The following is a 26,896-nucleotide window of genomic DNA, read 5'->3' on the forward strand; positions in this document are numbered from 1 at the left end:
TTCCTAAACCTCCCCGAGGCTCTACATTCCCATCCGTGAAATGGGGATGGCGATAATAGTGCCCTACCTCCAGGGATGCTTGACAATATTAAATGAGATGGTGCTTGTAATGCCCGGGGTAGGAGGGTCCGGCACATAGTAGGTGCCTAACAAACATGAGCTATTACTCTCACTCGTTTCTGAAGCTCACCGAGCCAGGACCCGGATCAGTCTCCTGAGAGCCACCCAAAGCCAGGCGCCCTAGAAAATAGGCGACTGCCCTCCCTGGGTCTGTGGGTCTTCTCCTTTCAGACAAGAAGGGAAAAGAGCAGCTTCCTCTGGGAGCCTCTGGCAACCCAGCCACCCAGTCGTGGTGGCAAAGTTCTCCGCAGATACAGAAGCTACATAATGAGGGGAAGGAAGAGGTGGAGAATTTAGATAACTCTTTGCACAATTTCTTTCCCCGGTTGCTATTCAGCTCTCTATCTCCTGGTAAGACTGTAAATGTTTCAGAAAATAGTTTACACTAAATATGTTCCTTCCTAAATCTCATAAACAGTTACTCCTTCCTACATAAACCCTAACCACTTACGTCCATGGTAAGGTCCCAATTAACCACCCACGCATTTGTGGAAGGGAAAAATATGTTCTGGCGCACGCATCCGTGCACGCACACTCACTCACACACACACACACACACACACACACACACACATCCTCTTATTGCCCCCCCCAAACATACACATAGGTGTGTGCACACCCGTCCGCCCAACTCACCCCCCTCCTCTATGGCTACTCTTGGGTAAGAAGCCAGTGTTCTACACAAAGGGTCAGGGCCAGCTGGGCGGGACTCTTGCAAATCAGCCGGCCTCCAGGAGAAGCACCAGTTAATACTCCAGAGGTCCCCTGCTCCTGAGTGACTGCTGAGCTATCCCGGGTTCTTATTCCTCAACGGCCAGGGCCTGTGTCTGCAACCACTGGGCAGTGCCGAGGCTGGACTGGGCTCCTCACCCCAGCAAGGGGGTGCTGTGCCCCATAACTTCCCGGAGCGAGTCCGTGGCCCGTGAGGGGCAGCTCAGCAGAGCAAGGATTCTGGAGCCAGACCACCTGGGTTCACATCCCTTGGCAGAGGGGGCGCCTGCGTGGCTCAGTCAGTGAAGCGTCCGACTCCGGCTCAGGTCATGATCTCGCCGTTCCCGAGTTCAAGCCCCGTGTCGGACTCTGTGCTGACAGCTCGGAGCCTGGAGCCTGCTTCGGATTCTGTGTCTCCCTCCCCAGCAGCCCCTCCTCCCTTCCCCCACTCGCTGTCTCTAGCTCTCAAAAATAAATAAACATTAAATCCCTGGCAGGGCTATTTTCTAGCTACAAGACCTTCAGCAATCTTACTGCGCCATGCAATGCCTCAGTTTCCTCGTCTGTAATGGGAGTATGATAATCATGATGGCTGCTCAGAAGGTTGTCGTGAGGACTGAACAAGCAGAGAGTACAAAAGCTTACAAGGGTAGCTGGCCCTCAGTAAGAGCCACAGCCAGCGTGCTTGGTAACTGAAATGCGAGCCTCCCCCCCGCCCCCCATCTCCTTGTCACCCCGAGGACTACTGCACAACTGGATGGGGGAATTACAGGCTTTGTTTTGCCATCTTCTTAGAGGCAGCGACCGTCCCATCCAGGCAAACGGATCTCTTACTGAACAGCTGATGAGGGCAGGGCGGGGAGCAGGGATGCTGGTACCTCTGTGAGGTCACAGCAGCCCAGGTAGTCGCCACCCTTCGGCCGGCTTGACCAGTCCCTTGTTCGCTGAGGGGCTGATGATCTCACATCTGGTGAGCATGGCCCCAGATGTCAACCCTCGTGCTGTTTCTCAAGGGTGACTTTGGGTCCCCAGAGAGCCTCACGCAAATCGCAGCAGCCGCCTGTGGTCCCATTTGCTCACACATGAAAAGGCAGGGGGTGTGCCAAATCACTGCATGTGTACAGGGTGGCTCTCCGTGTTGAGGGTGCAGGTGACAGCCACCGCAGTCCTCAGTTTCCCCCGTTCCTGGGGGGTGGGGGGGGTCTCCCTCACCACAGGCAAGTTCTGAGACAGACCTCCCCTGAGCGGGGGCTGAGCTTCCGCTCAGCGTTTTAGCAGCCTCTCCACGGGCGCGTGCAAACAAAACGGAAAACATCAACAGAACTAAACAAAATAACTCTTCTCCTCCCTCAGGAACGAGGAAAAGTCGCATCAGAGGGAGACAGTTCCGCAACCCGATTGCCCTCTTCCCTCCCACGCCCCCCATTACCGCATCCTATCAACCTCCACGGCTGCACTCTTGTGTTTCCTTTTATCTGAAACCTACTTACGCTCAATGAGCTCCCACCACGGTGAGAATCTGAACCTGCAAAGTGTGTGGGTCCTTGCGGTTTTAATTTTATTTGCCCAGATTCCTAATTCATTATTCGACAGGAAGGTTTGATCTTTAAGTGAGCTTGTATGTGACTACCTTGAGCAAAATGCAGGGGATGAAAATAATAATTTTTATTAAGTACCAAATACATAGACAACACTTTATGACTGCTTTGTCAAGCGTGAGCACATTTAATTCTCCAGACAATACTCGGAGGCTGGGCTGATCAACTCCATTTTAGTGATGAAGGCACTAAGGCTCAGAGAGGTTCAATATCTTGTGTAACATCACACAGCGAGTAAGTGAACCAAGTTCAGCTCGCTCACTCTCTCTCTCTCTCTCGTGCCTTTTTTTTTTTTTTTTTTTTTTACTATATCAGATTGAAGGAGTATTAGTGTAAGTCTGAGTCAGGGCTTTTGTCTCCCATTCAATCCCACATAACCTTAGACTGTTCCCTGCCTTTTGGAGACCTCAGTTTCCACCTTGTAAAATGAGAGGTCTCAGAGGCTTTCTCCAGGTTCCTTAGGAAGGCTACCATTCCAAGATTCCAGCGGGCAGCCCCTGTTGAAGTTGGGGATAGACCCTCTTTCTCCAGCCTTTCTCTTAGCTCACTCCCTAGACCTTTCCACCTTCCACCCTGTCATTCACTCCCACCGTCTCAGTGGCTTTCAGGAAGCCATGACCTCACAGACCTTGGGGCGCCCGAGAATCTCACAGACAAGCACCGAATTCAGAGGGAAAAGGAAAAAGTGTTTCTCAGCCGTGAATGGGACCAAGATGGGAGCTGAGAAGGCTCTTCACACCCAGGACCCAACTATAAACCGGAGATCAGATGTCCCGGCCGCAGCCTTGGCCACCACTCTGACTGGGTCATATCACAAGATTGGCCCCAATAAGTTAAACATCACCTCTTCCAGGAACATCTCCGTGGCCCCCCACCCCGTGCGTCCCAGCAACAGCTTCCTCCTGCCTCCAAAAGAGCACACAGCACGAAATATTATAATGTGCCTGTGTGACAAGCCTACCGTGTCTCCTTCGCATCTGTCTTCCTAGAGCCTAATACCATGCTTGGATCACAGAAACTACCCCCAGACACCCTGAATGAAGGAGCAAGCCCCCTGGCTCGGGCGCCGCCTGGGCAGGGACCCCGTCCACCTTGCAATGCCCCTCCACGCCTCATAGAGGGTTCTGCCCAGCAATGTAGGCAAGCTTTACTCCCTAGCCCTCAGATGATTTGCCCGTCTGTCCACACAGGGGGTCGGGAGAGCAGGGACTCTTCAGTTCTCAAGACCTAACAAGAATTTCTGCTTTGTCCTGTCTGCCAGCATCCGCAGGGCAAACGCTTCTCTTCGGCTCCCGAGAACACAAGCTACATGCCACCAGCTGACAAGTGACAGGCCAGCTGGTCAGCTGGTGGTTCCATTTATTCAAAGCTGGGGCGGCTGGGCAGTTTCTGCCACTGAATCAAGGGAGCCTCGGGACTCCCGTGAAGGCAGCCCCTGTGAAGTGTGACCGAGCTGCCCTGCCTGGCTGGCAACTCGGATCTTTGGCTCCCCCCACCCCCCACACACCCCCAGATCCCACCCTCAGAGTACAAGTCACAGCGGAGACCCTGGAAATGGCATTGGGGGCAGCAGCATGGAGGGGGCGCGAGGCTAGTAGCAAATCAAAAGGGAAGACCACAGAGGAAGGAAAACACAGCGGCAAATTAAAGTGCTACGTTTTCTTTGCAAAAATCCAATTACAGGGAGATCTGCTGTTCAATCACGCCCTTGTTACGAAGTATCCCAGGGACCCTTAATAGATGGGTGAAGCCTTTTGGCTCACGCTTTTCTCACAAGTTGGATAATAGGTCCATCATAGTAATTCCCTTTGACTCTTGCACTTTTCACACTGACACAAACACACCAGCTTCGAACAATGCTCTTATGCCGTCTGGGTCTCAGACAGATTCTCAAGCAGGTGGCTTAGAATATCCGCACACCCTCCCTTCGGCTCACTCATACTGCTCTGCCCAGATCCTCACCTCCGACCATCCCCTCTCCCTCCCTCCCTCCTGCACGCCCAGACACACTCACACGGGAAACACACCACGAATGCACATCAACATACGTGCCCTCCTCCTGATGCGCGACCCTGCGCTCGTCCGCAGGGCCCGATCCCCAGGGGTCTGTCCGGCCAGGTCCCCCCCGGGGGGGCAGCCCAAGTGCAGTACTCACCGCCAAAGCCTGCGGGAAACTTCATGAAGTGAGAATAATTCCCATACATGGTTACTCTTCAGTTCATGTTCCTCGCTCTCTCTCTCGCTCCCTCGCTCACTCTCTCTCTCTCCCGCCTCTTCTGGAGAGCACGGCCTCCGGGGCTCCCGAGCGCAGCCGGGCTGCCTTCAACTTGGGCTAACAGGAGTGGTCATCGCTTCCTCGCAGCCCGGGCAGCTCGGGCTGGGCCAGCCCTCCGGGATTAGTCTGGAATCCGCCTGTCGCTCCGAGCGGCCACATAGCGCGGCAGCTGGTGCCTGTCAGTAACCACGCACAACGCGCCGCCGCGCCCCGCCGCGCACGGGCTCCTGTTGCTGCCTGGATTCACACGGGGCTGGGCCGCGGAGCCTCCTATTATCCCCGGGAAGCAGATCGATGTGCGACCGCCCCCAGGGGGTCAGGGGAGGGAGGCGGCAGGGGCCGGGGCGGGGGGAACTCTTCAGGGGCCTCCTCCTTCACTTGCACCCACAAGAAAAAAAAAATCAATGGGGTTTTATTCAAATGCCTTTTCTCACTCCGGCTTCTGTCCCGTCCGTCTGGCGCACTTGGTATTTGATCCGGGGAGGGGGGGAGGGGTGGGGGCCAAGAGAGAACGGAGCCCCTTCCAAAACCACGAGATCGGAAAAGGGCGAGACTGCATCCCCAGCTGTGGAAAAGTCAGCTAAAGCATCCCTTCGGGGTGGCCAGAAACATTTGTCTGGGCTGCAGCGGGGGCAGCGTGACAGGTGCAGTTGGGAGCCTGAGTTGTTTCCCACGGAAAATGTGTAAGTAGGGAGGGCGCCTTGGCTGGACGTGGCGGTCATTCGCTGAAGCGACGCAATCACCTTATATACCACTGTCATCGAGCCACCTGTTCAAAAAGCACCACGGAGTCCTCACCGAACCAGAGACTCTCTTGGGAGGGACGCAGCCACAAATCAAAGAGCCTAAGTATCCCTTTGCTCTTTGGATCTGTTAGGCCACTTTCCTGACAAGCCACTGCTTGAACACCTCTGGTAACGGGGAGCTCACTACCATACCATTCCATTCCTGGACAGCTCTTACCGTAAGAAAGTTTTTTATTGAGCTGAAATCTGCCTTTTCTCTGCAGTTTCTGCCAACACGCTCAGGGGTGATCCCTGAGCCACAGCAGAGGAGCCCACGGGGTCTTTTGCAGCGGCATCTTCTGCAAATTCACAGCTAAATCTCCCGTGCCCATCATCGACTTCTCTAGACACTCTTGCCTCTTTCAACCCCTCCGTGTATCACCAAGCATTCCAGCCTATTCACAACCTATTCTTTTTCTAGGAACGTACTTCAATTTATGGAGGCCCTCATGGAGGGGAAGGGATTGGCCAGACTTGAATACAATACCTCAGATAGGATCCAGATCTTCTCCTCTGGGGTCTGTCGGCAAGGTAGCGGAGGGGCTATCGGCACACCGCCAGGGGCATGGGCTGGGCTCTGAGGCGCTGAGACACGATGAGAGGTTTGCCCCTGGCACCACGTGGCACACAGAGATGCGAGCCAACTCAAGCCCCCACAGGAAAAAATCAAGATTCAAGTGCTAAGAGAACCCAGAACAAAAACTTAAGAGTAAAGGCCCAGAGATGAGAAGAGCATCCAGATGACGAGGGAGGAGAAAGGCCAAGATGGGGATCAGAGCAAAAGTTGGTGGGGAAGGAAGAAGAGAGGTGAAGGCTATCACCGAAGGCTGGTGCGCCTGGGGCTCCCTCGGGTGGGTGCCGGACTCAGAGCATGGGTTGAGAACCAGCATAGACACGGGCAGTGCAGAATACAGGAGGACTCTGCCTATACCCGTATGAGCTTCTGGGCCGCCCTACATGTTAATTGACGTAGAACTAACTTCACAAGTTACCCATCCACCCAGTTGTATTCTCTCTCGTACACATTCCCCATCCTATTCTTGGGTGACTGGTTTGGGGACCCCCCTGTAATATCATCCCCCATATTCCCCTGAAATGAAAACATTTGGGTTCATTCATCACCCCAGATCTTCCGGCGTCCTGCTTCTTTCGTCCTGTGTATTTGTCATTCCTCCCCCACCCCCGCCCCGTTTCATGACTTCTGCAGATCTGATGAACTGTTCCCGTATTTTGTCTAACTCATGGGCAAGAAATGAAAAGGATATAGCAAGGACGCCTTACAGCATATCACCAGAAAGTCCGTCTGTTAGTACCACGACACTTTGCTCATACGACACTCGTTGTGTGGCCTGAAGAGGCTGTGTCTGCAGAGAAAACAGCAAGTCAGAAGCCAGCCTTGCTGGGTACAAATCTCAGTTCTGTCGTTCCCAGCCTCACAATATTGGCAAGTTACTGGCCCTCCCTGCACCTCGGTGACCACCTAGGTTTGTTATGAGGATTCCTGACTCCACACGTGTTAATCACTTAGAATATGCCAATATGCCGGGCACACAATTAACGCTCATGTATCCGCTTTGAGCGGATGTATCCGCTCGTGTGCCCGCAAGTTAAGCAGATCCCTTTACCCCTTGTTTCTTTTTACATCATTTGTAAAATGATGGAACAGGGCCAGATGAGTTCCAACATCCCCTTCAACTTTCAAATTAAAGGCAAATGAATCCACCACGCATCCCATAATGGTCCATTTTCTCCGCAGAGGCGTCTGAAGCAAACGTCTTACAAAAGTACAAACTACAAATAGGTGCGCCTGCCCGAGAAAGGAATGCGTTTTTCTGGCCCCAATCGGCTTTTTGGTGAAGACGCACTGGCAAGGGCTCTTCCGAGTACTCAAAAACCATCCTTTAAAAAGCTCTCAGAGCCTCGCTCAAGGTCAGCGTCAAGATGATCGGTCAGCAGTTTGAGGTAGACTCTGTTTTCTTCCCCTTTTGCTAAGCCAGGTTCCTGTCCACTTTTCCTCACAGAACAGAGACCAAAAGTCTTACCTTTTAAGCTCCACCAGGAGGAAAGTGGTCACAAGGCCCAGGGCCCGCCAGCCCCACCAGCCTCCAGCGGTGTGACCTTGGGCAAGCTCATTTCCTCTCCAGGGAAACGGCCACACCACTCACCTCGCTGAGGTGTCTGGGGTTTGTGTCTCGTGACCAAATGTGGCAAGAGGAGTACATGTGTTCTGCTTTGGTTTGGTTTGGGATTTTTGTGTGTTTGTTTCACACTCTAGAGATCTGTACAAATACGAGGAGGTAATATTTTGTTTGCTTGCTTGTTTTTTTTTTTTTTCTCGCCTTCCTCCAGGGGTCCCTTCTGGTCTGGCTGGTTTGCTCACCCTGGGAGCAGAGCATGTTCCTCCAACTACGGCCCCATTGCCCAGACCCACTTCCCTTCCCCCCCTCCCCCCCCCCCCCCCCCCCCCGCTTGCCACAACAATGGTTTTCCCACATAACTGCTAGAACACAGGAGGTGCTCAATATGTCCTTTTGCATTAAAAAATGCGAGATCTGCTTATACCAAAATATCCCGGCATGTTTTCCTTGTGACGCCTTCCATGTGATTTAACATTCCGTAACAAGCCATAAACTTTGCCTAAAGTACAAGAAATATGAATGTGGCTTTTCTTTCTAATCCGCATTTTTTGCTGGCACCGCTGTGTCTTGTCCGAGACCATTACTGACATAACAGCATTAGCCTAACCTAAGCCCTTCCCAGACAACGCCACTGACTTCAGCCTCTCCACTGCCTCCAGCTGTTACTGGATTCTCATTAGGATGTCAAATGAAAACGCAAATGCTCGATGTCCATAGTGGGAATTAGCTAATTCATTCATAAGAATTCTGAGCTCACTTCTTGTCAAGGCTAATTATCTATTCCTCTTAAGTGATATGTTCTGCGTTTATTAAAGCCATTAGTGCCTTTGAGTAAATGAAAAGGGCATGTGTTTTCACTAGTATGTTTGACATAGACTCAGCACATCTTATATTCACCCTTGTAATAAAAGGATATAGCTTTACCACTGGTCTCTTTGTGTGTGTGTGTGTGTGTGTGTGTGTGTACCCACATGCGTGCACACATTGTTGACCAATGGCAATGGAAAATAATATTTTGCAGTAAACACACATAAAAAAACCAAAGTCACTGATTAGATATAAAATTTAGATGCAAATAGCTCGACGCTGATGATATGGATTAATATTTTTACATTTATGTAGCACTTCACTTGCATAATAGCATATAAACTTTCAACGTGTTTCCCCAAATATTAGAGTTAAACAGGGCATAGTGTGCTACCCTATTACATAAAGGAGGCGTTGGAGTCCAAGGTTGTGAAGTCAGAGAAGGAAAGGTAGCTACTCCCACAAGTCAGATTTCAGATGTGGTCTCACAACCAGGAAGTGACAGAAATGGGTATAAAAAACCAGGCCCCCAATTCTGACGCCCAGCCAACGTGTCTTTCACTTGACCTTGATCCTTCTCTTATTAACAAGGTGTTTCTAGGGGCGCCTGGGTGGCTCAGGCAGTTGAGCAGCGACTTCGGCTCAGGTCATGATCTCAAAGTTCTTGGATTCGAGCCCCGTGTTGGGCTCTGTGCTGACAGCTCAGAGTCTGTAGCCTGCTTCCAATTCTGTGTCTCCCTCTCTCTCTGCCCCTCCTCCACTCACACTCTGCCTCTCTCTCTCTCTCTCTCTCTCAAAAATAAAATAAAAACATTAAAAAATAATAACAATGTGTTTCTTGTATTGTGTTATGTGTTGTGGGGTGGGAGTTTCTTACTTACATATTGGTTTTTTTCTCTTCACTGTCACTCATTCACTCAATTATCATCTAGTCAATACTTAATGAGAGCTTTGTACCTGTCAATCATCGGGGATACACTCCGAGACAAGATATATCAAGTCCCTGACCTCATGGAGCTTATGTAGGCTGATGGAGAATATGGACATCAAATAAATAGTCACAGACACAAATATATCATTATAAGCCATGATAAGTGCTTTGAAGGAAAATAACCGAATGAGAAGAGGGACTATAGCAGGGAAATCTAATTTAAATTGAAAGGTCAGGGAGACTTCTTTGAGGAAATGACAGTTATACTCAGATCTAAAGAATGAGTAAGGTTCAGTTGGGGGAAAAGGAAAAGGTAGAGGGAGGGTATACCAGTAGACCTAATAGCCTTGAGGAGGGGATGAGCTCAGTGTATTCAAGCAGCCAGGGAGTACAATGTTCAGGCCTCCCCTTTAGAGGATCTGGCCTCCAAGAGTTCCATGGGGGCAAAGTCTCGCCCCTGATTCTGTGTTCAACATGCCATGCCAACCGTGTACTGTGGGAAACCTCCCTTCCTGGCTTTGTCTCTCCTTCACATGCTGTTCGAATTCAGATAACTCGCTGTTTTCCAGTGGTGCCACCCCAGTAATCTATCTTTGTGGATGTGCTCATTCTGTCCCTCTGCTCAGAATAGCCTCCCCTCTTTCCGTTCTCTGTCTGAATACTACCATTCCCCAAGGCCATTCTCACGGGCAATTTTAGGTGGCCCTCCATTTGAACCACGTCTCCTAGAGTCCCACAGCCCTTGGTCGGAACCATTCTTGGGTCACTCAGCATGTTCCTTCTTGTGTGATTATCATGAATGCATCTGAAAACCCCACGTACTAGACAGGAAACCCTATAACTGGCATCAGAGCACGAGTCATTTTTGTAGCTCCAACAGCCTTTACAACACAGTCTCACACATAATAGAAGTCCAGTAACTGCACTATTGATGAATGGATAAATATTTGTTGAATTAGGCTGACCTCTCCCAGGGTACTAGGCATGAGGAGGTAAGTGTTCCTAGGCTCCAACAGTTTTTACAACCCAAATTTCATTTGCATGGGCTCCTTCTCCTAGAGCCATACACCGTGTGTGGACAGGCTTGATAGTGGCATTCGTACATCTGTCTTGGTGACTGAGAGTCCCTGAGGACAGAAATGAAGTGCCTGATTCAGAAGGAGGCCTGATCAGCTTGAAAACTGTCTCAGCTATCCCCCAAAAGTGAGCCATTTCCATAAGGTCTAAAATGTGTCCAAAGGCCCATGCTGGATCTGTAAGGTGTCATCCATACATAGCTTTGCAACCAGTCACGTTTGTATCGTAGCTAATTGTTCCAATCACTAGTGAGACAAGGGGAGTAAAATTTGCCCTAAGGGAGTTGTTCCCAAACTTGGCATTAGAATTACCCAGGAGGCTTAAAAAGATTACAGAAGCTTTTATCCACCTCCAGAGATTACTTCATTGGCTTGGGGCTGTGGTCTAGTTTTCCGAACTGCTTAAAGAAGCCCAAGTGATTCTGATGTGCAGCTAGATGAGTTTGGGAAGTACTTACTTAAAGAAAGAGAACTTTCCTTTAACCGGAAGCTAAGAAGGACCCACCAGCAAAAAAAATGAGAAAGCCCTTCCCAGGATAATTCCGAGAAACCAGGAAGATCCACTTTGCCCATTCGCTGGTACACACAGTTGGAACTTATGAACACAAGCTCTTGCTTAGCAGGATTTGTGGTGGCTGAGGATGTCTGCTGTGTAGACTTAGCATATACTGCCTTGAGGCTTACTGGTATTGTGCTCGCACCCTACCTCCTCTGTCATCAAAATCTTATTCATTAAAGGCACTACCTGGGGCGCCTGGGTGGCTCACTCAGTTGAGCATCTGGCTCTTGGTTTCCGCTCAGGTCATGATCCTGGGGTCATGGGATCGAGCCCCGCGTCCAGCTCCACACTGAGCATGGAGCCTGCTTGGGATTCTCTCTCCTCTCCCACCTCCCATCTCTCTCTCTCTCTCTCTCTCTCTCTCTCTCTCTCTCAAAATAAATAAATAAACTTTAAAAAATAATATAAAATAAAGGCTGCCTCCTCCATCAATCTGCCCATACAAATAGGTAATACTTCGACCATTCTCCAAAACACTTGCTTAAGTATTTATTACAGCACTAGTTTAATTTCCCTTTGTATCATAATTACTTATTGAACTGGAACCTTCTTCTTGAGGATAGCGACAACTCCTTCATCTTTATAATATCAAAGAATCTAGCATTTGGCTTTGTACACAATGAGTGCTTCATAAATGCTTGTTGAACGGATGCTAAGATTACCACTATGACCCGGACAGACTCCGTCCCCGCTCTCGTGGAGCTTTAAGCTACGAAGTTGAGGGCAACTTTTAACTACCCTTAAGTCCAAACTAAATAACATCGTCATAAAATTCTCAAGGTAGAAAGAATGGGTTACATAGATGCTTCCATCCCTTCAATGGTTCCCAGTCAAACTATGGTCATAAAACCCTCCCCTTGTCACATAAACAACTCGGCCACAGCTGCAAAGCACATGGGGGCTCTCAGGATATAGAACAACTGTGATCACACAGAGTGGAGACCAGAGGGAAACATCTGGTCCCTTCTAGAGAGAGGTCAGCAGTTCAAATGTGGGACACTCTAATCCAGACTGGGTCCGGATCCAAGGAGTCACAGCCAAAGAGGTGGATGTCAGCACTAGACCTCAGGAAGGTCTGCTCAAGTCCCGTGAGGGAAGAAGAAATACTGGAACAGAGCCCAGCCCCCAAGACCAGGCCACTGGCACTTGCATTCCGTTGAACAGACATGGATTGACCTGGTTACTGGCTACATACATTCAGGTGTCGATTTAGAGGCTGCAACCCAATCACACACAGGCCAAGCGATCTATTTTCAGATCCCGCTCACTCTTGGGGAAGAGGCTCTAAATATACCCTCCAGTGACTGCAGGAGGCAGATTATCATTGCCGGCAGCTGAGCAGGGCGGGGCAGACAGGGACTTCCAGAACCTCACCATTACCCTCGCACAGCCCAAAGGCCCCACCACTTGTAGAGCTATATTTACATAAGGGCAAGTGTCTGTTATATTTGACGGGGTTTTCATTTATGAGCCCCCAGCTGTGGGCTCTGTATGGCAACAAAACCGCTATTTTGTTCCCTCGTGAGATCCACTGAGTATGGCGATGCCACAAAGGAGGACTTAGGCAAAATGGACCTTGCTCTGTTCTCAGGCATTTATAGCATAGGAAGGTCTTGCAATTATACAGGCAATGGTAATGAAGTCTCCCATATGTGTAACACCCGATAGTCTACGACATGCTTTCATAGCTTATTTATAAGCAGGTATGATGTATCGTGGAGAGCAAATCCACAGGGGGCTGCAGTCAGAAAGGACGTTGGATATCAGGACACGAGAATTTATCTTGCTGTCATGACTTTCTCTGCAGCAGGGAAGGCCTTTTGAGTTAGTGTCCCACCAAGACCTAGTTCTCTTACTGCCAAAAGCCAAACGCTGTATAACCAATGCTATTTCCAGGCAGCTAATCCCAAAAGGCCGGAAAGCATTTAGTTTCCGAAGGAACTGAGTGAGAGCTGCACTAACCAGCAGCATTCAGGTAACCCTGCCTGACAGCAAAAATGAATAGAATTAGCTAAAGGCAGAGAAATAGTCGATTAGGGCAAAAGTGTGGCACAAGGAAGGTCTTAAAGTCAATGTTTAGCAGTAGCAGACAGAGTTGGAGAAAGCTCTGTATTTAGCGTATTATCCTAGTCTCCGGGGACATACCGGACCCAGTTTCGCCAGAATCGACCATGGGACACTGAAGAGAACCAGTAGAGGAAGTCGGCATCTGAGGCGTCTACCCCTGCAGCAGGGGTAGCTCAGAGGGTCGAGACACCATGTGCGTGAGACTCGTCTGGGGGGCTTGTTAAACCCAGAGATCTCTAGGCCCTGCCTGGACCTTCTGGATCAGAATCTCTGGAGCTACAGAGGCCCTGGGCATGAGCATCTCTAACAAGCTCGGCAGGTGATTCCTATAAGCAGTGAAATGTGCAGCCTACAGAATGGCACCTAAAGAAGGCTAAATCTCAACCGGGTGTTTGCACCATGTTGTGGTGTTAGAGATTACTCATCCGCGCCTCCCGGTTACGCTGTAAGGCCAACATTAATCTCTTTTTACAGCCTGAATTCCTAAAGCCACGGTTATTGTAAGTAGTGGGGTCAAGCTTAGGAAATTCTTTTGACTGTAAATATTGTGTTCTCTTGGGGCACCTGGGTGGCTCAGTTGGTTAAGCGTCCAACTCTTGATTTCGGCTCAGGTCATGATCCCACGGTTCATGAGGTCGAGCCCCGCGTTCGGCTCCGTGCTGAGAGCATGAATCCTGCTGGGGATTCTCTCTCCCTCTCTCTCTGCCCCTCCCTCACACACACACACACATACACACACACACACACACACACACACCTCACTCTCTCACTCTCTCTCAAAATAAATAAATACACATTGAAAAAAAAAAAAACGGGCACCTGCGTGGCTCAGTCGGTTAAGCACCCGACTTCGGCTCAGGTCACGATCTCACAGTTCGCGGGTATGAGCCCTGTGCTGGGCTCCTCTGCTGTCAGCGCGGAGCCTACTTTGGATCCTCTGTCCCTCTCTCTCTCTCTCTCTGCCCATCCCCTGCTTGTGTGTGCTCTCTATCTCTCAAAAATAAAACAAACATTTAAAAAATTTTTTAAAAGTTCATCTTCCTGGTAAAATGTGGTAGAGAGAACACAATATTTACTTTTTTTAAGTGTGTATTTGTCTATTTTGAGAGAGAGAGAGCACGATCTGGGGAGGGACAGAGACAGAGGGAGAGAGAGAATCCCAAGCAGGCTCTGAGTTGTCAGCACGGAGCCCGACGCGGGTCTGGATCTCACGCACCGCGAGATCATGACCCGGCCGAAATCAGGACTCTGATGCTTAACTGATCGAGCCACCCAGGGGCCCCCCACCTTTGTTTTTAATGTGCAAGATGCACTTCCCGAACTATCCAAACCTCTGTCCCTGACAAGCAGGTGGCCCAGACTCTGGTCGGACGAAGATTCTGGAAAAAGGGTTGAGTGCGAAGGTGAGGTAGGGGTGAAGTGGTGCTTGCTTGCAGCTACGGGTTTTGGGAAGATTTAGTTGGGAGAAAGTAGGCCCAAGAGACAAGAAATAGTTGAAAGCATTCAGCGCACACAGGACCGGGTGAAGAGGAAAAGCCTGGCGAAAAGCAGTCTCAGAATATGTCCAGTTAGAGATGCCGCTACAGAGTCTGATGGACAGCGGGGGAGAGCAGCTCTAGAAGCAGTTTCCTGGTACAGTGGCATGTGGGAAGAGGAAGGCTGTTCTGGCTGCCTGTGACGTCACCCATGGGCAGCTGTTAAGGGTACAGCGTTATTTCTGGAATTGCCCAAACATCAGTGACTCTTAAGGGGGAATTTCAGACACATCAGCAGGCTGGGCACAGATATTGAAGGATTGGAGCCTTTCTGACGCCTAATCAAAGCCTGCATCTGAGGCTGATGTTGCCCCCTCCTGCCATGACCCTGCACGGGTGCCAAGGCTTGGCCAGCCAAGACTGGAAGGACTCTATAATCAGAGGTGGAGAAGGCAGGGGCAGAGGAGAGGACTTCCCCTCGACATCCTGGCAGATGAAAACAGCTCCCAAGGACTTCAGGCCCCCAAAAGCTAAAGTAAGAAGAGAGGAAATTCAATTAATCCTATATGTAGTTCTCAAACATCCATTGTTTTATCAACTGTTTGAGGGGCAGGGATATACCCTCTCTATACTTCAGTGAAGGATCAGTCATGGCAGGTAATTTAAGAAAGCAATCATGATTAGGGCCAAAAATTAATCAGCCTTTTTCCATTGGAAAGTAGGCGGAGGACTGTGTTCAAACTTCCATTTAGGGGCACCTGGGTGGCTCAGTCAGTCAAACATCCGACTTCGGCTCAGGTCATGATCTCACGGTTCGTGGGTCTGAGCCCCACGTCAGGCTCTGTGCTCACAGCTAGCTCAGGGCCTGGAGCCTGTCTTCAGATTCTGTGTCTCCCTCTCTCTCTGTCCCTCCCCTGCCCGTGCTGTCTGTCTCTCTCTCTCTCTCTCTCTCTCTCTCTTTCTCTTTCTCTCTCTCAAACGTAAAATAAAACATTAAAAAAAATTTTTTAAACCAAAAAACTTCCATTTATCGATCAGTTTGCCAGGGGTCGACCAGGAAGACACTGGGAGTGGCATAGAAGGAGCAGCTACCATCCCTCCTCCCTCCCCGTCCATCCATCTTGTGCACTCCTGGCAGATTAATCCTCCTAATGCATAGGGCTCGGATGTGATTCCTCAGGCCAAATACTCTTAATGGCTCCCCCTCCACCCACAGAGGTATCTGCACTGGGTCCCCTTCCATCTCTCCAAACCTTTGGCCCTCGCCTTGACTCAGCACATTCTAGTCTCCAGAAAAGGGCACCGTGTTCTCTTCCCCAAACCCACCCTGCTCGCTCCTTCACCCTTGCTCCCTGCTTTTGCTCGAGCTGCTCCATCCCTTCTGGAACACCGCCTTCCCCACCGTTCGTCCCCATTGGCTGAATCCTAGCTGGCCCTTCTCTGGGCACCTAAATGCCACCTCCTCCTGGTTCCCCCAGTTAGGTATCTCTCTCTCTCTTTCTCTCTCTCACTCTCCCCCTCTCCCTCCTCTCCGCGTGGCTGTATCTCCTTCTCTCTCCCTGCTCTTGGCACTTCTACACCCACTGCCCAACTTTGAACACCTCTCTGTTGTGACCCACCACTAGCTCAGCCATGTGACCTTTGGGTTTTCTTCACATGAAGCCTCTGCACAGACTAATGTCACTGAACTTGCTGTTATTAAAACCCATCTCGCATGCCCTTTTTAATCCACGCTCTTTCCTCAGCGTCTACTGAGGGCTTGGCCTCATTGTGATGAGGCAGGGACCTCAGTTTCCTTGGGGCGGGGGGTAGAGGGACATTGGGATGTGTCATCCCACTCAGTGGATCAATGTGTTCTTCTTAGGAAGCTTCCCTTGCCACACCCCCATCCCCCCACCCTAGCAAATGTCGGACCTCTGCTTCTTTGCTCTCGCTGCACATCCACTCTTCGCCAGCACATATCCTAATTATAATCAACCAATTGTATAACTCTTTGCTTAATACCTGCCTCCCTCCACGGACAGAAAGCTTCATGAGAGCATATCTCTTCTACCCATCATTGAATCCTGGGACGTGGCTGGTAGGCAATGAGTAGCTGGCGAATGGATGACTATCATTTATCACACTCCATGCTAGATTATAGCATTGTGAGCATAGGGTGTGTCTAAGAATACAGGTGTCTAAGAATACAGGTGATGTAGGACATTCTTTGTATACCCCACCACTTCCCGTGGTGCCTTGTTCATAGCAGACGCTCAAAAGGAAAAAAAGCAGAAAAGAGAAAAGAAAAGAAAAGAAAAGAAAAGAGGAAAGGAGAGGAGAGGAGAGGAGAGGAGAGGAGAGGAGAGGAGAGGAGAGGAGAGGAGAGGAGAGGAGAGGAAAGGAAAGGAAAGGAAAGGAAAGGAAAGGAAAGGAAAGGAAAGGAAAGGAAAGGAAAGGAAAGGAAAGGAAAGGAAAGGAAAGGAAGAAAAAAGTCGTTGAAGCTATTCCTCTACTGGGAAGGCAGTCCAAAGTCAGTAATGGTGAGTCAGTAACATCACATTGGATTCAAAGCGGACACGTTGAGTCTATAAATCAACAAATTATTACTGAGCATGCAATTGGCATAGAATTTTTTGTCTATCTGTGTGCCTATCTGTCTGTCTAGGATAAGAAAAGGGGTTGTAGAGACAGCAGAGGGTCTGGTTTGAGCCCTAGCTTTGCCCCTGAGTGTCTGTATGACCTTGAACAGTCAGATTCTCTGAACGTCAGCTTCCAGTTTCCTCAGCCTTTAAAATGAGCACAATATTCTTAGTCAACAGGGATACTGTGAAGATGGAAAGTAGGGATGTATTTGAAAGCCTTTTGTAAAACGTGAAGTGTGATAACGTGTATAATTATTATGAGTGCATGATGAAAAGAAAAGGCAATGAAGGCAATGAAAGGGAAGGAGGCTGTGAGAGTCCCAGTCACCCTCTAAGCAGTCAGGTGCAGTCCAGGAGTGGGGCATGAGGCCCGAGCTCTCCGAGGCTGTCTGTCCTGACCCCCTGACAGTCCCGAAACCTCCAGAGACTCAGGTTCATCGTCTCGTCAAATGGGCTCCGAGGCGCCTGACTTCCTGGGAGGAGCAGGCTTACTAATAAAGAGATTGTCTTAATAATGTGAAGTACCGGGTGCCATGGTAACGGGCATTACATGATCTGGAGAACAGGAGCAGCTTTTGATAAGAATAGGGAGTCTGCAGCTGGGAGAAGGGGGGTAGGGATGCACATGGGATGGGGGTGGAGGAAAGGCAAACATGGGCAGACACAGAGTAGGCACCAAAGGGAATGGACAAGCAGGATCCGTGGTACCCACCAGTTGAGGCAGCCTCTCCTGTCTGAGCCCTGCTAGCTGGGGTGTGTCTGGAGCCTCTCCAGATTTTTCTGCTGCTAGTGAAGATTAGGATCCCCCTGTGTCCTTGACCTGGAAGCCCCCAGTGCTGTTTCAAGATATGAGCGGGTACAAATACTTGGGTAAAACCAGGTTGTGAATTTACAAAAGAAAAAAACAAAAACAAAAACCAGAAACACGGGTTTTATTTGTACTCACCGAAGAATGACTTCAAGAAGTTCTCTTGTAACTAAGTTTGGTGTGGCCTCTTGGTTGATGGTGTTCTGGGTGAGTCCTACCAAAGGGGAGAGTCAGAGTTCATACACTATGAATAGAAGGTCAAGGCCGATGCTGATTTCCATATCATCAAGCTTCATTACTCTATTAGAATACTGTCTGTCCATCCAGGGACACGCCGTAGAGCACAGGAGGCTGCCAGGCAGAGGGAAAGCACATGAGATGGGGCAAGGAAGGATGATCCACACCTAATGAGTCCTTGTATGTTCCAGATGCTAGACTGGGTGCTTTATCCACATCAACTTCTGCCGGGGAGTCTACCGTCTCGGGTTCAGGGCCCAGCTTCTCACCGGCCAGCTGTGAGATCTTTGGGCTGTTTTTTTTTTTTTAAAGACAAGAACCTCTGGGGGCGCCTGGGTGGCTCAGTCAGTCAAGCGTCCGACTTCGGCTCAGGTCATGATCTCACAGTTTATGAGTTCGAGCCCCGCGTCGGACTCTGTGCTGACAGCTTAGAGCCTGGAGCCTGCTTCAGGTTCTGTGTCTCCCTCTCTCTCTGCCCTTCCCTGCTCACACTCTGTCTCTCTCTCTCTCTCCCTCTCTCAAAAATAAATTATAAACATTTAAACATTTTTTTTTAAATAAAGGAAAGAAAACATCTGTTCTTATCTTAAGAGGGCCATTCGACTCTACAGACAGTACCTGGGGTTTACCAGCAGGCCTACTGGAACTTCAGCAGCTTGACCCCAAGAGGCCAGGCTGACAATGGCAATTTACACAAGTCGTGACTGTCCACAGTCTGTGGTTGTCTGGACCTGTGGGCAGCGTCAGCAACAGCCCTGCAGGCCAGGCTTTGAGCCAGCTCTACCTGCCATGGAACAGTAGAGCCATTCTCTTCCCAAGCCTTCGTATATTTCCGCAGATTCAATAAACACGGTTTGATCATCTCCCATATCCTAGCCACTGTGCTGGCCTAGGGGACAGAAAGAAGTGTCAGAAATGCTTCCTCCCCTTCTCAAGCTCACAATCTGATGAATAATTGTGATGTGGGAACCTATATTATGCTACACTTCCCTTTAGCTGCGGCTGTCTCTTCCCCTTCCCAGCCAATACCTCCAGAAGCTGCTGAGCACCCTCCCCCACCCTGCCCCACCCTTAGTCATTTGCTCACCCTCCACTTGCTTCTGAGTCCGCAAATCTGGCCTCCACGGCCCCCACTCTAATATGACCAGTCTCTCCAAGGTCATCAGAAACCCCTTTGTTTCAGATTTGAATTCATGTTTTAGCTGTTTATCTAACAATGGAACAGCGTTCAACACTACTGACTTCTTCTCTTCCCTTCTTGAAGCATGATCCTTTGGCCTCCTTGGCACAATCCTCACAGATCCAAGTATTCACAGCCCCTCTAGACATCTAGACGTGGATGTCTCACAAGCATCTCACACCTGACATAGCCTAACTAAACTCAGGATGTTGCCTCCAAATCTGCTTTTCTTCCAGAGTCTTCCACTCCTAGATGGCAGCTCCAGCCAATATGAAACCACTTTCCCCCTTGTTTCTTTTACTTCATCCGCCACCCAATGCTGTCAGTTCTTCTCATCTTCAATGCACCCAGCTTGGTCTCCATCTTGTTCTGCCTGGATTGCTGCAAACACCTCCTTTTCCCCTTGCTTCCACTGTTACCCTCTCCATCCCCTTAGTTACACAATAGCCAGATTTTTTTTAATGCAGAATTGATCATAGGACTCCTATGCTTAAGTCCTTTCATGAGTAGGGCACCTGGGTGGCTCAGTAGGTTAAGTATCCAACTCTTGATTTCCACTCAGGTCATGATCTCCTGGTTGTGAGATCAAGCCCCATGTCAGCTTCTGTGCTGGGCTGGTCATGGAGCCCATTTAAGGTTTTCTCTCCCTCTCCCTTTGACCACTGCTCATGTGCGCTCTCTCTCTCTCTGTCTCTCTCTCTCTCTCAAAAAAAAAAAAAAAAAAGTAACCTCCTTTACCGTAACTTGATCTTTAAGGTCCCCATGACCTGCCCCTGGCTACTTCTTTACCTAAACTCCTGGACTCTTGCCCTTGATCACTGTGTCATAGATGCACAGCTCTCCTTTCAGTGCCTACGACATGCCACACCCTTTCCTGCCCCAGGGCCTTTAGACATGCTATCCCTGCTACTTGGAATGCTCTGGTATTCTACCAACTCTACCAGGCAACTCCAACCAATATTTCAGGACCCAGTATAAATGTCACCTCCTCAGAAAAGCCCTTCCTAAAACTCCAATTTAAATTAGATCTTCCCGCTATATTCTCTTATAAAGCCCTGGTATTTGTCACCAAATCTCACCAAAATTTTCTATTTATCCCATTATGTATATGATGTTTGCATCTCTAAGACTTTAACTAGCATGAGTGCAGGCATTTTGTGTATCACCTTTACTTTGTCTTTCATTTAAGAAAGAGACCTGGTAAATAAATAGGTCTCTGCATCCATAAAGGAAATTCATGCTGACCTCAGAAGTTAGTAAACTTTCTCTTTCATTCAAAAAAATATGCGTGGGACTTCCAAGGACACCAAGCATTTGAGAAAATTCAACATCACTAAAGAATCTAGATGAACAAATAAAACACTCACTCCAGAGAAAACAAAACAGAAAAGACTTTTTAAATGATTCTAGGGGTATCTGGTGGCTCACTCAGTTAAGCATCTGACTCTTGGTTTTGGTTCAGGTCATGATCTCACAGTTCATGGGTTCGAGCCCAATGTGGAACCCAAGCAGAGCCTGCTTGGGATTCTCTCTCCCTCTCTCTCTGCCCCTCCCCTGCTTGTGCACTCTCTCTCACACACACAAAATAAATAAACTTAAAAAATAAATTAAAACAATGATTCTGATTCCTCTGCTCATAAAGATTCAGGGAGATAGTACATCCATAAAACAAAAAGAGTTACTGTAAAAAGAAAACATTCAGAGAGCAGGAAAGAGATACTGGAAATTACAAACATAGTGGCTGAATGGAAAAGGTCAATGGAGCAAGTGAAGAGCAAATTCAAAAAGACTTTCAGACCATGGATCATTAAGACAAAGACATAGAAAATTTCAGACAAAAAGTGAAGAGACTTAGAGGGTCAACCCAATAAGTGGACCATCAATTTAATGCATTCCAGAAAATGTGAACAGAGAAGATGGAAGGGAGAAAATGATAAAAGAAAGAAAGAAGGACAAGTGCCTGGAGCTTACAAAAAATACACACTAGGACCACAACCCAAGTATATCCAAGTAAAAGTTTAGAAATGCCAACTATAAATACTTGAAGATTTAGGAAAAAATAAAAGTGGTTATCTGTAAAGCAACATGTATCAGATTGCCATCACTAAAACTGTATGCTAAGTGTCGGAAATTTGACATCCACTGCACCTTTTTTAGTGTTTATTTATTTGAGAGAGAGTTAGATAGTGGGGGAGGGGCAGAGAGAGGGAGAGAGAGAATCCCAAGCAGGCTCCACAATGTCATGGCAGAGCCCAATGTGGGGCTTGAACTCACCAACTGTGAGATCGTGACCTGAGCCAAAACAAAGAGTCAGATACTTAAGCCACCCAGTGCCTCTGCACCTTTTCATAATGATCATTTGAAAGCATACTCCAGCCAAGTGAAACAGATATCTGAGCGACAGGAGAGCACGGGATCCAGAAAGAGTAAAAGTAACCCAGCAATGAAGTGAATTGAACCCCGTCAGTGACAGCTCCCCAGGGGACCTAGAAAATAACCAAGCATATTAGGAAAGGACACAGAGCACTCTGAGAAGGATATCTTTAAGAGTCAAGGGCCCTCCCTCAAAATTCACAGCTCCAAAGGTAGTTGCTATCGATACTTAGCAGAGTAAGTGCTCACAGAATCATTGGCATTTATTCAATGCAGAAAGGGAGCTGAGAAATTCTTTCACAGAAACAATACTGGATTTTGGAGTCAGGCCACCTGGGTTCAAGCCTTGCCTCTGCTACTCACCACCTTGAGAAATTGCTTAGTCTTGCTGAATCTCAGCCCCTTGTGTCTAAAATTGCAATGATGATTGGCCTTCGCTTATGGTTATTTTGGAGCTGGATCACGGTGATGTACATACGGTGCTTAGAATGCTATGCTCAGCACTTAATACATGCTCAATAAAATGGTAGCCACCATTGTTCTATGGAGACCAATCCTGAGGTGCAGAGAAACTAAGTGGTGTGTGGAAACAAGAACATGAACTCAGATCCAGTTCCTTCTCCAGGAGGCCACATTGCATTTCATGGTTCTTTTATGACTCAGGAAACCTAGAACAACGTTGGCTGACTTCCTGGATGTCCTCACCTAGGCTTGGGATGTTCATAACTTTCATGTTCAGTTATGTCTCAGCTCAGGTCCAGTGCTGAAGAAGAATTAAAATTAAATTAAAAATTGTTTAAATCAAGGTAATTTCCCGTAACAAGTAATTAGGATGAGAAGCTGGATGATCTAAAAAGAATAGCACTGTCTGTGAATGAAAAGGAAAGGTAGTTAGAAATACCAGGAAAAATAAAATTAGCAAAAGAGTTGTATTAAAAAGTCACAGTCAAAATACACACAAAAAAAATGTATTATGATTCTGAACATGAGTAGAATGTATGAAAACAGAATCCATCTGACATTGATTCTGGAAGCATTCTCCTTTGAGTGGAAAGTCTTAACAACGTAGTATGAAAAAAGATAAACCGAGGCACATTCAATTTTTGAAGAGTTTATTTGAGCAAACATTGGTTGGAATCCACCAGAACCAAGCCAAAAGTGGTTAGGGGCACCTGGCGGACAGGAGTTTGGGGAGAGACTTTTATAGAACAGACATAAAAGCAAAGCGAGGAAATTATTTCATTGTCTAAATCTCAAGCTGTTGCCTTATTTAGGAAAGCCTAGTTGGCTGTTGTGATTGGTTACTATTAAATTTTGCTTTCTTGGATACAAGTACATTTATAGGAATTGACTCTGGCTTAGGTAAGCTACCAGAACATTAGAGTCACCTCAGCCTAATGGCCTCCGTGTTTAATTACTTCAACAGTAGAATTACATCTTTTCTATGGGTCTAATCACACTGCTTGGTTCTGAGGAAAATAAATAAATAATCACAACATAAATACTCATTGACTTTTAATCTGTAAAAATCAGCATATAAGCCAAACACAGAGGATCTAATGGTAGTTACAGAACAGAGTGTAAATATTTTTTTCAATTTATTTTAGAGAGAGAGCACCCAAGTGGGGGAGGGGGCAGAGGGAGAAAGAGGGAGAATGGTAAGCAGGCTTCATACTTAGCGTGGAGCCCAACTTGGGGCTCAATCCCATGACCCTGGGATCATGACCTGAGCCAAAATCGGGAGTCAAACTCAACTGGCTCAACCAGCTGAGCCACCCAGGCACCCCCAGAGTGTGAATATTTTACACAAGCAATGGAAAAGTAGGAGAGCAGCTGGTAGAAATCAGAACACAGAGGGAGGTAAAGTCCTTATTTTGCAGTGCAAAAATCAGAAAAGTACTGTCTAGAGTTGAGATATCGAGAAACATAATCTTTTAAAAATATAAATTTAAATATATTATCTAAAATTACACAGGTGAAGAAGAAAAACAAGCAAAATTAGAAGGAGGATTACAGCAAATGAGTTATATCTTTCTTCTTTCATGGTAAGAAATCAATCAACACTGTTTAAAAATGAAAAACCAAGAGAAAGGCATAAAAGCATTTAGATGGTGAAAGGTTGGAAATAGGCACCAGAAGAACTAGAAACTGAAATAATTAAACAGAGGCACAGGCGAGGGAAGGGGAAGGAACATTTCTACTCTGCATTTTCTATTGTCCTTGATTGCCTGAGTATTTCTTATTCTGTGCATCCATTACTTTAATTAATTAGGGAGTGAAGAACATGGAAAGCTAAATAAATAGAACCTCTGGGAGAAAGGAGTCAACCACAGAGCTCTGAGGGGTTGAACTGCGTAGTCTTACGTAGTCTTACGAAGAATGAGTGACCTCAGGACTGGTTCCAGAGTTCAGCCAACGTGAGCACCGCTCAGGTGTGCCCTTCTTACGTCTGAAATACAAATGGCCTGCAAATCTGAGCTGATGGCTGGCATTACAGGAGATCAAGGCCTAAAGAGTTTTGTTGGCCACAGCTAAAGAGGGACCCATGCTTCAAGAGGCCATAAGCCAGAGATTCTAACGCAGTGGTGGGCTGGGTGTAGGTCATGACTTGGTGGTCAACACCGTAGGCTCTGGGACAAACAGCTTTATCTGGACTGTCACTAGCTGTGTGACTTCAGACAAATGATGGAAATCATTATACCCATTCCCTCGGGTTTTGTGGGGCTTAAGTGGGCTCATTTGTGTGGAGATGAGTGTTAGCTGTCGTTATTATAAACTCCGGCCTCAAGGAGAACGTAATGTCAGTAACGAATGTTTTGGAGATTCCACTAGGTGATGATCCTCTCTAGCTCTTCCCTTCCCTAGTAGAGACACCTTGATTTTAGCCTGGGGAAAGAGAATGCCGGTTGGGGGAACAAGAAATATCAATACTAATACTACTAATAAAAGTTAACATTTATCGAGCTGTGTGTTTGCCAGATGCCAGGAACTGTGCCTAGTACTTTACACACATCATCTCAGCCCACCTTCACCGTCAGGTGAGACCGACTTTATTACCTCCGGTTTTTTAATAGCGGTAAAGCCCACATAACAAAACTTACCACGTTAATTATTTTTAAGTACGCAGTCCAGTAGTGTTGAGTACTGTGGAAAACAAGATGGCGGGTCCAAAATGGAGTTGCCTGTGCTAAACCCCACCTCATCAAACACCATCAACTCAATTACAGTTTCCACTCTATCAGAGATGGAACTGTAAATGAGCCAATCAGGAACCTCCTAAGCAGCATTCAGTAGGAGATCTGCCTTATAAAATCCCCACCATCCCCTAAATGGAAAGTAACCATCTACTAACCTGGTATAAGTTGCTTGTTCCTGCTCCTTTCTGCCTATAAAAGTCTTTCATTTGTACAGCTCCTTGTAGCCCTTTTCTTTCTTTTTTTTTTTTTTTAAGTTTATTCATTTATTTTGAGAGAGAGAGGGAGAGAAAGAATCCTGAGCAGGTTCATCACTGGCAGCTAGAAGGGCAGGGCTCTATCCCACAAACCGTGAGGTTACGGCCTGAGCAGAAATCAAGAGTCAGGCTCTCAGTGGACTGAGCCACCCAGACGCCCAGGAGCCCCTTTCTATCTGCTGGATTGGGTGCCACCTGATTCACGAATCACTGAAACAATAAGACCTTTAAAATTTTCTCAGTTATATGTCCACATTGTACATTCACACTGTTGTGCAACCACTCTCCAGAACTGTCTTCACCTTGCAAAACTGAAACCCATTAAACAGCACTCCTTTATGATCTCCATTTTGCGGAAAAGGAAACTCAATGTTAAACCATGTGTAAATGCTGTTATTCAATCATTTCTAACTTATGAACAAATGGCAGTTTGGAATAATTCCATTTAAGAACCCAAACCAGTTACTAGAAGGGCCAGGTTTCAAGCCTGACTGCAAAGCCCCGACATAGACCCGGCTGGTGAGACCACCCCTGCAGGAACGCCTGACCACAGACGGCACCCAGGATGAGGGACTAAGCCACGCGGGCAAAGAGAACCTACAGGAAGAAGCACATAGAAAGTGACTTGGACTTTTTCACGTCATTAGAAAGAGGCATTAAAATTGTTCTAAATTATTCTAGGGCAGAGCTGTAGTGTGGATCCAGGTGTGGAGTACCTGACACTGATTCGATTGCCCAGGGGAGGGAGCTTTTTTTTTTTTTTTTTTTTTTAAATAATAAGTGGGGCACCTGAGTGGCTCAGTCAGTTAAGTCTCCAACTCTTGATCTTGGCTCAGGTCATGAACTCATGGTTTGTGAGTTCAAGCCCCACGTCGGGCTCTGGGCTGACAGCATGGAGCCTACTTGGGATTCTCTCTCTCCCTCCCTCCCTCTCTCTCTCTCTCTCTCTCTCTGCCCTTCCCCCACTCGCTCTCTTTCAAAAAAATAATAAAAAAACATTTTTAAAATTCTTTAAAAACATAATAAAATGCACAGAGTATTTTCTATTCCCTCTCTTCTTTGGACTCTTCGTATGACTTTACAGATCCTTAGTCGTCAAGGGCACCCTTCTCAGAAACTGTGAGGCTGCTGTCAGCCTTACAGGTGGATCTTCATGAGCATGAAATGCATCAGGAGGCAGGAGAGTTGGGGAATGAGCTGCACCCCAGAGCAGGGTTGCAGAGGTCATTCGTGCATTGCCCTGAGGCAGAGACAGGGGTGAAGTCACTGCACCCCATGGCCACTGTCCTCCCATGGCTCAGACAGTGGCCTCGGCGGGCACTCTATAGTTTTAATATTCATGCACACCTCCCCTTGAAGGGTCCACACCCTCTGGAAAGTCCCTTTACCCACTGGCATGTTCAATCAGTGGTTTTCCCCTCGACCCCTCATCTCTGTCATCACCTCTCAGCATATCTCTGCTCCCTGAACACTTCAGCACAGACTCAGGCTTCCTCTTCTTATTACTTTCAGAAAATTCTGTAGGTGGAAAGAAATTTAATCGGTAATAATAAGGCTTTCTATTTTTAGAGCTCCTGCCTTCTGAGCAACCCAGAGAATGCCACAGTTATAACAGAATCAGTAAAAGGGTTGAAAGGGTCTTCCAAAGGTCTTCTAGGGAAGTCCCCTGCCGAGAGGCAAG

General features: G+C 47.8%; 1 protein-coding gene and 1 long non-coding RNA gene across 3 annotated transcripts in view; both read right to left on the reverse strand.

Moving 5' to 3' along the window:
- The window catches only part of RXRG (retinoid X receptor gamma), a 44,041-nt gene extending 39,062 nt beyond the window's left edge, over positions 1–4,979 (reverse strand). Inside the window, exon 1 of the mRNA XM_015061631.3 lies at positions 4,585–4,979. Coding sequence (XP_014917117.1) covers positions 4,585–4,633 — 49 coding nt within the window. The 5' untranslated portion in view covers positions 4,634–4,979. The remainder of the gene's footprint in view (positions 1–4,584) is intronic.
- Positions 4,980–16,856: 11,877 nt separating this feature from the next.
- The window catches only part of LOC113603947 (uncharacterized), a 28,715-nt gene continuing 18,675 nt past the window's right edge, over positions 16,857–26,896 (reverse strand). The window contains exons 4-5 of one of the 2 annotated variants that reach the window (XR_008293014.1): positions 18,830–19,100; positions 16,857–18,188 (exon numbers count right to left, since the gene is read on the reverse strand). This is a non-coding gene — a long non-coding RNA (uncharacterized LOC113603947). Of the gene's footprint in view, positions 18,326–18,829; positions 19,101–26,896 lie in introns of both variants that reach the window. The other variant, XR_008293013.1, reaches the window with a different exon arrangement.

The sequence above is a fragment of the Acinonyx jubatus genome, chromosome E4 (assembly GCF_027475565.1).
Source record: "Acinonyx jubatus isolate Ajub_Pintada_27869175 chromosome E4, VMU_Ajub_asm_v1.0, whole genome shotgun sequence".
Lineage (NCBI taxonomy): Eukaryota > Metazoa > Chordata > Mammalia > Carnivora > Felidae > Acinonyx > Acinonyx jubatus.